Source organism: Galeopterus variegatus, unplaced genomic scaffold, assembly GCF_000696425.1.
Source record: "Galeopterus variegatus unplaced genomic scaffold, G_variegatus-3.0.2 Scaffold3654, whole genome shotgun sequence".
NCBI classification, from domain to species: domain Eukaryota; kingdom Metazoa; phylum Chordata; class Mammalia; order Dermoptera; family Cynocephalidae; genus Galeopterus; species Galeopterus variegatus.
The window spans coordinates 71,910-84,941 of NW_007729765.1; the positions used below are offsets into that span (position 1 = coordinate 71,910).

The 13,032-nt window shown below is 45.1% G+C and overlaps 1 protein-coding gene across 6 annotated transcripts in view; it reads right to left on the bottom strand.

The window, feature by feature from the left end:
- Positions 1-6,513: 6,513 nt before the first annotated feature.
- The window catches only part of GIT2 (G protein-coupled receptor kinase interacting ArfGAP 2), a 50,064-nt gene continuing 43,545 nt past the window's right edge, over positions 6,514-13,032 (bottom strand). For all 6 annotated transcript variants that reach the window (XM_008585644.1, XM_008585643.1, XM_008585645.1 and 3 more), the window contains 3 exons: positions 10,450-10,513; positions 7,499-9,943; positions 6,514-7,387 (listed from right to left, as the gene is read on the bottom strand). In XM_008585644.1, coding sequence (XP_008583866.1) covers positions 9,731-9,943; positions 10,450-10,513 — 277 coding nt within the window. In that variant the 3' untranslated portion in view covers positions 6,514-7,387; positions 7,499-9,730. The remainder of the gene's footprint in view (positions 7,388-7,498; positions 9,944-10,449; positions 10,514-13,032) is intronic.

Consider the following 13,032-nt stretch of genomic DNA (forward strand, 5'->3'; position numbering starts at 1 on the left):
TTGAACCCCAAAAATATGTATAATCAATTTTGATTCAATAAAAATTTTTAAAAAATTAAAATAAATAGGGGCCAGCCTGGTGGCGCACTCGGTAGAGTGCAGTGCTTGGGAGCGCGGTGGCGCTCCCGCTGAGGGTTTGGATCCCATATAGAGACTGGTCCGCTCACTGGTTGAGCGCGGTGTGGGCGCGACACCGAGGGTTGCGATCCCGTTGCCGGTCGCGGTATGGGTGCGACACTGAGGGTTGCGATCCTGTTACCGGTCACGAAAAAAAAAAGACAAAAAGGAAAAAAAAAAATTAAAATAAATAAATTTTTTTTAAAAACGTTCAAAAGCAATATTTACATTCCAGCCAGCCACCAAAAAAAGAAAGAGAAAAGAGAGCAATATTTATATAATTCCAATTTTAAGGAAAATGTTACCTTGGGGTTATTCCTAACCGTTGGGATAATGGGTATCTTCCATTTTGGGTGCTTTTCTTTATTTTCCACAGTAAACATTTATAAACTTTGAAATGAGGGGAAATGTCATTTTAAAAATAAAACAAAAGGCAAATATTAGAGATAATTAACAAAGCTACAAGATAAATCTGAATAACCCAGCCTCTATTCCTTAAGGAGACATTTCCCAAATCCCAGCAGGGAAAATTCAGGGCCCATTCCCAAGTATAGGTGTGGGAGGTTTCCAGCTGGCCCAGTCCTACAATGGTCTCCAGTCCCCTCTCCAGGGCCGCTGTGTCTGAACAAGTCGGATGGGCATTATGCTGAGTGCAACACACCAATCTCAAAAGGTTAGATGCTGTATGGTTCATTTATATAACATTCTTAAAAAGAACAGATTGGTGGTTGCCCTGGGACAGGGTGTAACTCTAAAGGGGCAACATGAGTGAGCCTAATGTAATGCTGGAGCAATTCTGTATCTTCATTGTGGTCACAAGAAACTACACATGTGATAAGATGGCACAGAAGCACACACACACAAATGCATATAAAATCAGGCCTCTCTGAAGGCCTGCGATTATACCGATGTCAGTGTCCTGGTTTTGATATTGTACTACAGTCACACAAGATGTTACCATTGAGGGAAACAGTGAAGGGCACAGGGACCTCTCTATGATGATTTCAAAATAAAACAATCTAGTGTAGGGAAGGTTTCCTAAGACACACAGAACACTAATCATGATGAAAAATATTGGTAAATTTGACATTAAAAGCTTAGATTCAAAAGATACCTAACAGAGGGGAAAGACTGCCACAGAATGTGAAAGTGTTTGTAACAGATCGGCAACAAAGGACTAGTGTTCAGAACATTTAAAAAATCCTATGAATAATTTTTTTTTTTTTTTTTGTCTTTTTAGTGACCGGTAAGGGGATCGCAACCCTTGGTGCGGTGTTGCCCGCACCGCGCTCAGCCAGTGAACGCACCAGCCATTCCCATATAGGATCCGAACCCGCGGCGGGAGTGTCGCTGTGCTCCCAGCGCCGCACTCTCCCGAGTGCGCCACGGGGTCGGCCCAATCCTATGAATAATTTTTTTTTTTTTTTTGTCTTTTTAGTGACCGGTAAGGGGATCGCAACCCTTGGTGCGGTGTTGCCCGCACCGCGCTCAGCCAGTGAACGCACCAGCCATTCCCATATAGGATCCGAACCCGCGGCGGGAGTGTCGCTGTGCTCCCAGCGCCGCACTCTCCCGAGTGCGCCACGGGGTCGGCCCAATCCTATGAATAATTTAAAGAGAAAAAGAACCTAATAGAAGAGTGGGTGAACACTTCAACAGGCACTTTGCAAACGAGGAAATCTAAATGGATAATAAACATGGAGAAGCAGGCAACCATATTATTTGTCAGAGAAATGTAAATTAAAGTTACAGTGAGAGACCACTATAAACCCAATAGATTGGTGAGGTGAAAAGAGCTGATTACATTAGTGTTGAAGACGTGGAACAATGGGAGGTCTCATATTCTGCTGGTCCAACACTTTGGAAAACACTTGTGGAAAATGTCAACAGCTTTGGAGATGCTCATACTCTGATCCCGGAGTTCCACTCCCACATGTATATCCTACAGAAATGTAGTCATTCATATTCCAAAAGACAATTTTCATAGCAGCTTTACCCATAAGAGCCTTGAATTAAGACTATCTCAAATGCCCATCAATAAAATACTAGTTAAATTGTGTATTCATTCAATGATTGCTACATTACCTTGAAAATGAGGAGCTACATGCATTGACGTAGATGAATTTCAAAACCTTGAGGGAAAGAAAAGATCCATCAGTAGGGTTCCATTTATGTGTTTGAAAACAGCAAAATTAAGGGATGCACACAAAGATTTGACTCAACTTATGTGAGAAAGTGACAAGCACTCGAGTCTAGGGGAAGGAGGAGCCTACAGACTTCTTAATCTGGTGGTGGTTACACAGATGACCACTTCATGATTCTACATAGATATGCCAGACACCTTCCTGTATTTACAGTTCACATTAAGAGAGAGATTGACATAGAACACGTGAACCAAAGAGAAGTGTGAGATGAGAACAGAGTCTGTGGTCCAAGCTGGCCCTGGTTCCAGTCCCGATGCCTACCACTTAACAGCTGGGTGACTGACTGTATTAGTCCGTTTCTATTGCTTATAACAGAATACTTGAAACTGGGTAATTTATAAAGCTGTGGTCCAAGCTGGCCCTGGTTCCAGTCCCGATGCCTACCACTTAACAGCTGGGTGACTGTATTAGTCCGTTTCTATTGCTTATAACAGAATACTTGAAACTGGGTAATTTATAAATAAATAAAATTTATCTCTTACAGTTTCAGAGGCCAGGAAGTCCAAAGTCCAGGGAACACATCTGGTGAAGGCCTTCTGGGTGGTGACTCTACAGTAACTCAGGGTATCACACAGCGAGAGAGTGGCATGAAGAGAGAGCTAGCCTTCTCACTGGTTCTCCTTATAAAGCCATCAGAATCATGCCCATGACAACCTATTAAACCATCAACCCGTTGCTCCATGAATGGATCAATCCACTCATGAGGGCACAGTTCTCAAGATCTAATCGCCTCTCCAAGGCCCTGCCTTTCCAACAGTACAATTGGATTTCCCGCCCTCAGCACTGTTACAATGGAGATCAAGTGTCTAATACGTGAACTTTTGGGGGACACAATGGACCCGTAGCAGTGATCTCTCTTGGGCCCAGCTCTTCATCTATGAAATATGGAGAAGGTAGATGTGAAGATGCAGTAAGAATAGAGCACAAAGCTCAGAAGGACCTATTGCTCCTGCCAAAAGGATGTTCCCCCTCAGGAAACAACTTGCCTGTGGTAGAATCGACCATGTCTTTGCCGCCAAACTTGGGCAGGAGTTCATCGTTTTAATGGGAAGCAGGTCACTCAGTCTCCAGGCCTCACTCTCTGTCACTGAGTCAGAAGCTTCCTCCCACCCTTGGTTGGGATGGATGCTGTCACTGAGTCAGAAGCTTCCTCCCACACTCTGGGGATGGGGTGGATGGGCCTGTGCTGTGCCCTGAAGGGAGCCTCCTACTTCCAGAGTGGCCAACTCGGGGTAAGTCGATGTGCTTATGGAATCTGTGAGGTCCTCGAAACACTCCAAGACTTGAATTGGGCGACATCCTCCACAGAGATCAGAGTCTTACTTAGGCAGCAGTTACCGACTATCTCAATTTGAAACAGAAAAGATGAGAAATACTTCTGGCAAAAATAAGGAACTGGAAGACAAAACACAAACCTGGCACCCAGGCTCTATTTAAACCTCCTCCTGAGGACCGCACAGCAAGCAATACCTCCTGGGGGCCTCCCTGCACCGACACTCTCAGGAAAGAGGAATGTGAGGAGGTGGGCTCCGTCCCTCCCTCTAACTGTACCTGTGCCAAGGCTTCGGCCAGTCCTCACCCTGTCTGGTTCCAGGTCCACCTGTGCCAGCACAGCGTCATGGTTAAGAGCACAGGCTCTCTGCTCTGATGTCCTCCACCACCAACTGGGCAATAAGGGCCGAGCCTTGGTTTCCTCAAATGCAAAACGGGGGTACTTTCAATTCCTGCTTTATGAGATTGCTTTGATAATTAACTGGAAAATGACCACAGCATTTAGCCTAGTGGCTGCAAGTAGTGAGTGCTAGTATTAACTCAGCCCCTCTGGTCTGAAACAGGTTGGGGTATGGAAAGACTGGGAAGGGGCGGCTGGAAGAGGGGAGCAGACAGCAAGACATGGCACAGGGGATGGCCAAACGCCAGTCTTAGGTCTGGCAGGCGCAAGCTGCAAGACCAAGTTAGATTTCAGAACTTCCCTGTCTGTAAGATGTGGGCAAGACACGTGACTTATAGGACTAGGCCAAGGGAAGAGGTCAAGGCCAGGTGAGTGGTAATGACTTGGGGTTCTGAAAGGGAAGGGAGGTGGAGAGCTGGGCCCAGGGGGAGGATGAGAGGGAAAGGGGACAGTGAGCCCTGTGAAGGGAAGGTGTTGGGAAGGGGTGAGAAGAGGGATTTCGGAGGAGACATTGGGGTCCTTGGAGAGAAGCCGCCTTTGGGAAAACAATCAGGCTGAGAAGTTCGGAACAGGTTTACACAGTCTGGGGACCTGGGAAGAGACAGAAGAGGAGACATTGGGGTCCTTGGAGAGAAGCCGCCTTTGGGAAAACAATCAGGCTGAGAAGTTTGGAACAGGTTTACACAGTCTGGGGACCTGGGAAGAGACAGAACAGTTGGGGAGCTGTGCGCCGAGGCAAGAGCCTGGGTGCGGGGGTTGGGAGACGAGGCAAAGGGTTTGTGCACCGCTATCTCCAGCAGACCCTTCCCCCAGGGACCTGTTCTGTGGCAGTTGACACATGAACCTGTAAAGCAGTTGGAGTGACCTTGGCTAGGCCCAAGGGTGGCTCTGGCTTCTGCTCAATGGCCGGCTGGCAGAGGAAGGGACACCTGGAGTCTGTGTCCTACACGGACCAGCTCTCGGACAACCTCGTACACCCAGCCTGTTGAGCAGCAGGTACCTCCTCAGATGGCCACCAAGCTGTCCCCATGGTGAGGCAGCCTGTGTGCAGCCCCACGGACAGATGAGCTGCTCTCACAGTGTCTTGAGCCAGTGGACAGAGGAGCTTGGGCAGTCCTTCCGTTCAGCCACTCAAGGAACACTGGAGAAGCCCAGGTGCCAGGGACTCGGGGAGTGAGTCACAGCCCCCTGCTCGAGGGACCTGGGCTTTGGGGGCACAAGCTGACAGGTTGTAAAAGACAGTTATTTCCACAGTCTCAGTCACCCACCTGACCCCTTATCTAGACCCAAGAGGAATGGGCCTTCCAGGCGGCCTCAGAGCAGCTAGGCTGACAGCTCCACCTCCGGCCCGGGGCTCGTTCTCCGGCTCCTCAGTTAACAGACTCCGCTAGCGTCATGGAAAACAGGACGTGGCTACACCGAACTGAACAATAACTAACATACTCCCCCTGCTTCCTTCAGATGTGGGACTTCTCATCTGTAAAATGGAAATAAACATTCCTACTTCACAAGGTTGTAGTGAGGATTAAGTGAGTTAATACATGTAGAGAACTTAGTGGAGTGCCTGACACAGAATATATGCCAGCTAAAATTATAATTGTTATTATATACATATTATGAAAACATGTTTAGAAGTAGAAGGCAAGGAGCTGTGTGGTGGGAGGGGCCTGAAAATACAGCAGTGCTTCTCAGTGTGGTCCCTGGACCCCCAATGCCAACAGCACTCGGGGACTTGTTAGAAATGTCAGTTAGAAAACCCCCAGTCCCCAACCCCGAGCTGCTGAACCAGAGACTGAGGCGGCGGGGCCCTCCAGGGTCCCCAGGGTCTGAGGCTGGCTCCTTTGAGAACCTCTGCCCCAGGGGGCCATTCTGGGTGTGAGCGGCTGTCCCTCCTGCTGGTTCCATCACTCACAGCCCTTCTCCCAGACAAGCTGGATCACAAACTGGAAATGCTGCGTCTTTCCGACTTCTCGGAAAGGCACCATGATGGGTGGGTCTTACCCCACCCCTTCTTCCATTTGGAAGCCACCTCTCCGAGTGTCCTCACCAGAGGACAACTGCTGGTGACCGTGAGCAGCCTGGATGAACCCAGATATAAAACTATACCAGTCCCACTATGAACCTGCATAGTGGGCCTTACCCTGACAATAAAAAAAGTGGTGGCCTTAAGAGACCGAACTAATTCCATGACCAGGTCACCCATTAGGAAGTGGGAGGGCACCTGTGCTCGGCTGGCTTTAGCTGAATTAAAAAAATTAAAGTTAGGGAGTAAATACATCATGATAAGTTACTTGGAACTAATATCTTAAAGCGGGATTTCTTTTAAGAAAGCTATTTGCTAATAAGCACAGAGGAAGAAAAAGGTCGTCACCACTGTAAAACTGACAGAGCCCCAAGGAAGGGAACACGTTCAACCCCTTCTCATTTAAAATGGCCTTATGTGAGAAGAACTTTCTCCAAACTTGTACCAAGCATCTGGAAACATTAACTAATTGATGGGAGGCACAGCATTACCACAAAGACATTTATAAAGCCTGTTTATTGCATAACTAGCAGGCACAAATTCCAAAATGATTTTACAACACTTACAGGGTACAATAATTACAGGAATAGAATGTACAATAAAAATGAAAAATAGGTACAGAATTATGAGTGACATGGATAAAACATAGTTGGATAAAAGGCATTTCATTTTTCCTATGCAGCATTTTCTTTTGTAAGAACAAGTGACACCTTCAACCAGGACAAGGAAAGAAATAAAACTGTGCTATTGGAAAGCTCATGGATGTTGTTGAGGACAAAAACCTGCTAGTTTCACTCTTGGTTCTGCAACTTAAATCACTTGAGGAACTAACAGCTCCTGAGTTGTGCATTTATAGTTCCAATTTTATGAAAATGCTGTGTTTGATCTTTGGGCCCAATTCAATATTCTTTGGCAAATAAGAACTATTTGCATTCCGAGGCAGAAGATGATTTCAGTGAAAGGAGCTTAGGGGTAGAGCTGTTTCCTTCTGTTCAGCCAAGTGCCAGTTTCATAAAGTGCACCTCTGTCCTATCAGCTTTGGGGAAAGAGAGGGGTGTGTGGGGAGGGAGGGGTGATTGAGAATAAAAGGCAAAGAAACAACATTGCAGAATGCAGACATTGCTAGTGCAAGGCTATGGAATCCATGTGCACAAAGTGGCCAGAGCAAGAGCTCGGACCAGGTGTGATTTGCTAACAGGAGCAGAGAACTCTGACACCGGATCTCAGAGGAGGCTAAGGAAATGCGCAGGGCACACAAGAAGGTCAACTTGCAGGCCTCCAATTACTGCCTGTTGCTCTGTCTGGAAACTTCTGTTCGGAGTTCTGGCACTGTGGGTTAACCAAGCAAGCTCTTCTGTGGGATTCTTATAACTGGAAATGCTTTGTTGTCCAATTACTGCCTGTTGCTCTGTCTGGAAACTTCTGTTCGGAGTTCTGGCACTGTGGGTTAATCAAGCAAGCTCTTCTGTGGGATTCTTATAACTGGAAATGCTTTGTTGGTCCCCACATTCCTTGACTTTCTCTAGGGGCATAAAAACCACATCCTCTAATGCAGGTCCTCTAGCTCAACTGAAAATATGGCTTTTCCTACTGCAGACAACTCACTTGCCAGAGGCCTCTACAGAAGCCCGTCCTCCCTGGGAGGCCAAGGACGCCAGTTCAGGATGGCAGCTGGCCCTTTTCTGAAGACCTTGGGGAGCCCGACAGGACGGGCAGGTGCGTGCAAGAAAGAGGGATACACACAAAATAAAAGCACACAAAATATGAAGAAAAGGTTACCGGACGGTGCTTGGGAGGCCCCCTTCTAGAAGGCATCCCTGGAGCATCCAACAGTAACTCGGCACTTAGGGCTGTGAGGACAAACAGGTGGGCTAGTCTTCTGGAGATGTGGATTTTTTCCCATGCTACTCATAATGTAGCAAAACCCAACAAAAGCATCCACACACTGTGACTTAGTAAACCAGACATCATCGTGGTGCTCCTCTCATGACAGCATACGGTCAGGCTATAACGGTGTTTATGGATCAGTTCTGTGAAGGCAGAGGCTTAGTGAGCCCATACTGAGGCAACTTGTACTGTGACTATTCTGACTTCTTCACGTGTGAATGACTACTACAGGACAGGACATACAGGTAAAGAGAGCAACCTAACACAGGGTGGGGGGGCCGCATCACAGTGAGCTGCCAGCCTGGAGGCCACAGCTCACCTGCATGTGTTCTGAGAAAATGTTCAGACTGGTTGCCCACATTTATAAATGGAGAGATGGCACAAAAAAATAATTCATTTCTGGTGTCTCTTGAAATATCAAAGCTCTGGCAACCCCAGGCCCATTTTTCCACATGACAACATGAGTGGAGCTGGGGAGATGATGTTGCTACAGGGTGGTCCATGGACTCCTCAGCCACCCCCCCTTCCTGCCCCCACCTGCCGCACACCTGGCTCACTTCATTTGTCCATATCACCTGCTCTGTCAGGTCAGGGTCTGAACCAAACCCACATAAAACAGCTGCAATACACAGGGACGGAAAGATGCTTTAACATTCAGAACAAGGGCTTTTTAGTAATTTAGAATACAATCCCAGCATGTTCCAGGACTGAAACCTGTACCCTCTCGTAGTTTGGAAGAGCCAGTGGTTAGCCAGAGCACTCTCTAAGGAATCTTGAAAGCTGAAGTCTAATTTTAAGTCCCAGCAAGGTGATGGAGGAGAAACTAAATCAGATGACTGTATACACCTTACCTGATAAAGTCCTTAGCAGCTCATGTGAGAAGGCTGTAAGTGACTGACTGTGGGTGAAAGGTACAACACAGTGCCAGGGAGTCGATGATTTCTTTTCCCCACAGTTTGTGGCAGTGATATCTGAATGGGTGGTACAAAATTCGTCATGGCTTGTTAGACTGATGCTTCCCTTTGCCGCACGTTCCGAATAATCTGGTGTACAGGGGTAAGGCAGAGCACTTGACTGTGGGTGATAGCGGGAGTGTTGCTCCTATCCTGAAAACAGCCAAATGAGACATGCCGTGGAGGGTGAATGCTTTATCTGACTCCACGGAGACTTCAGGATGACAGTAAAATATAGAGACAGAAGATCAAGATAAAAAAAATTAAATAACAGAACATTTAACATGATAGAAGCGTTAGAAGAAACAGATCAATTCATTGTTTCCTTCTGAAAGAGACTGTTACACTGTTTTTAGAAAGTGGCCAAGTCCTTTTTCTACACACGTACTTGGAGATACCCCAAACTCAGAGATTTTTGTGGTAGGTTGGAAAATTCACTTATTGCACAATGCTTGGTAGAGAACAGATAATTCTGATTTTTTTACCCAACTCTCTCAAGAAAATGTTTTACTAAAAAATTTCATTTATAGTTTTAGCCATAGGCAGGGAGTTTTAAGGGACAGAAAAGTTTTAACAAACTTTAAACAATGCAACCACACTTTGGGATGTATACGATCATTAACTCAATAGTCGTTGACAATACAACAGAACATCAGAAACTAAACTGGCAAACAGGCACAAAATAAGGCAAGTGGGTTAAATTAATAGTTGAAAATTTGTTAGAAAACATGCAAAAATAATACTGAGTTTTCTTTTAAAAAGTTTTAAACCATCATTAAATGTTTGTTTTTGTAAAAATCTGAAGAGTTCCATGTCTAAATTGGAGATTGGACTTTAAAAAGCCTAGAGAACAGGAGGGACAGCGCTCTGCTGTTCAGTTGCTGTTCTCCTTGGTGGTGATGGTGACCAGCTGTTTGGCAGCCTTGGCGATGTCGTAGGCACACTGAATGACCTGCTGTGTGGCCAGCCGGACGTCAGTGGGCGAGCCAGAGTCCCCTGGGAGGGTCTTCTTGCACTCAGACTGGAGTCGGTAGGCACTGGATGTCAGTAAACGAAGGGAAGTCCTCACCGTGTCAGACTTGGGTTTCTAGACAGAAAAAAAAAACAGCGTTTGCCATGAGCTGCAGGGTGGACGTCCAAGAACAAGTGACCAGCATTCTTCTGAAAACAACTCAAGTTGTTCCACAGAATGCAGGGCAGTGTGCCATGCACTTTTTCAACAAGGGTGCTCTAAACCCTGCAAGCTTTGCAGCCCACAGTGTAAGAGATGCCGAAATACTAGGCTCAAAGTGCATCCTTTAATAGTATGTGCTATTTTGTAGTTTTTGAAAAATAATAATCCGTGTGGGTGAAATACTTCAGATAAAATTTTATTCTGTTAATGCTTTGCCTTTTAGCACTTGACCTGTACATTCTTATTAAAATCAATATTCATATAGAAGAAAATATTTCAAAGCTCTATATGACTGCTTACATATTTACATATTTAAAACTCTAAGTGCTACAAAAAGGCTAATATAAAATAAAGGTCATAAAGAAATTTCTTGTAGTTCATTTAAAAGGATCTAAACCAAGTGAGTAGAAGTGACTTACTTTGGGGAATAATGCTGCCATTTCTGTAACAGCTATGTGTATCCGCTCTGAGCAGGGAATATAACTGCAAGAATACGGAAGAGGTTATTCACAGACAGAAAAAGTGATTCAGAGGTGAATACTAAGGGCTAGAACAGGTTCCATTTACATTCCCTTAATGAAGGGGCAGGGGCTGCAGTAGCCTCCAGCACGCAGTGAACCCCACATCAACAGAAGTCATGTGGTTATAATAAAGAAGCGTCCCCCATCCTTTCTGGAAAATTCATTCAATCTGATAAAAACAGTCTCCAGGTGTGAAATGTGGCAATATACACTACTGGCCAGGTGAAGCCACAAAACAGTACATGAAGATATTCACACCTCCTCAAGCTGATCATTTACTTCTCACGTGTTTCATCATCCTAATTTCTAGAACAAGAAACAAGGATTTCCATGCCAAAGGCCACAGAAGTGAAACAAAAGGGACTAAAAAAAAGTCCTTAAAATTACAATTGGAGCCTACACCTCAATATCCATGTGTCATTTAACCAAGGAACACTTCTAAATTTCTTCCATTCAAATGCATCTGAGTTGTCAGGGAGTCAAAATATTTACTTTGTATAACAGAAAATACTGAGGTCTGTCAAAATCTTTACTTCGTATAAGAAAATACTGAGGTCTGCTTCCCATACTTGTTCAGACACTTATCTCCTTTCTCATAAGTTGCCGTCTGTGCTTATTTGTAATAAAATGCTATCAGTGTAGTCAGTGCTTTCTCTGCCTGTTGACAGGCCCTAACAAAACATAGTGCATTAAATCTGCCTGTTCTCATCCTTTCTTCCAGGCTGCCTGGCTTTCTAGTGGCCCTGTAGATGACACTATGAAAGTCACGGCTTATGGAGCACTGACTCTGCAGACTCATGTAATCTTGCCAACAGCCCTGTGAGGTTGGAACTATTATCACAACCATTTTTCTTCCTTTTTGTCCTTTTTTTTCCGTGACCGGCAACGGGATCGCAACCCTCGGTGTCGTGTCTGCACCGCGCTCAACCAGCGAGCGGACCGGTCTCTATATGGGATCCGAACCCTCGGCGAGCGCGCCGCCGCACTCCCAAGCGCCGCACTACCGAGTGCACCACCGGGCCAGCCCTCACAACCATTTTTCAAATTAGGAAACTGAAACTTGGAGAGGAGAACATGTCCAGGTCCCACAGATGGTAAAAGGAGGGCTGAGCTCAAACCCGCTGTCCAGAGACCGAGCCTGGCTCCTAATATCAAAGAGGTGACAGATTCACATCTCTCTTTGTAGTAACCCACTTTCCACTGATGAGTGGTGACTTGACTTCTTGTGGTGAGAACTGGAAGAATTAAGACTTTGATTTCATCTAGGATTCTATTTCTTAGTACCATGACATATAACGGATGGGCTAGTTTCTTGTACCTTAAAAATGTTAGGTTTGTGCCTGGAGTAGTATGTGCTTCAAGATGCAGAGAAACACAAATTGGTGACAGTATTAAGTGACAGTTCTTAGATACCACATGGCCACCAAGCCTGGGCTTTGTTTCTAGGAGGACTGAACCATGACCCAGAAGGGAACTGGGCTATGGGAAAAGTACTTTAAGAGCCCATTTTTAGCATGTTAGGAATTACCACCGTGAATACCATAGTTTGGGCCTGACATAAGAACCCATGTGGCTGTGTGTTTTAAAAATTTTCCTTCTAAGATACTAAAACAAATGCCATTCAGCATCCATCATAGACTTAAAGCCCTCAAGTAACATTCTTTCCTCCTCTTTTAAACCATGAAGTTGGCTTCTGAATAGACTGACATAAGCGACCTCTGTGCTGCATCTTAGTAAGAAATCTAGTATCAAAACCATTTGAAAGACTGCCTTCACTTTAATTAAACCATTATGTTTCAGAAAAATGGTTTATAGTGTCCAAAAATGCCTTCAAATGGCAAATCTTGACTTTCACCTTTGTGAGCAATTAGAACCATATACCATGTAGTAACACAAATGCCAATGCATAAGGAGTTATTTAAGTTGCAAATATGAAGGGGCAACAACACACCTGGTCACACAGACATACAGAAAGAGATAAGAGCATGTCCACAGGAATCACTTGCATCACGCATAAATGTTTCTTGAACCCGTGTGTCCATTAATAGCACAGTAACTGAGAACCCCACAAGAGGTTTATGTTTTGCTGGTTATGGTTTCATTTTGAGAAATACAAGTCACCCTTTCCCCCTACTACATAAAGAAGGAATTTTTCCTAAGCCCATCTCTCAATTCTGAACTACTTTGGGAAGTCCTTGACAAGCTACAACACAAAGCACATGCAGATTATAGAGGAAATCCTTCTCCTTTATTAGAGGGAGTTCACGTTCACAATTTCAAACTGGTATCTTTCCTCAAAAAGACTTTCGTGCATATTATGTTGTAATCCCTGAAATGTGTGTGTGTGAGCAGGTGGGAGTGAGGTTGGAGGACCAGGAGATGGGACCATAGAGATTTTAACAGGACACTGAACAATTTATAAAATATAAATTCTCTAAACCAATTCTGGTTTTAAGCCAAAAGAATGAGCTAATGATTAAA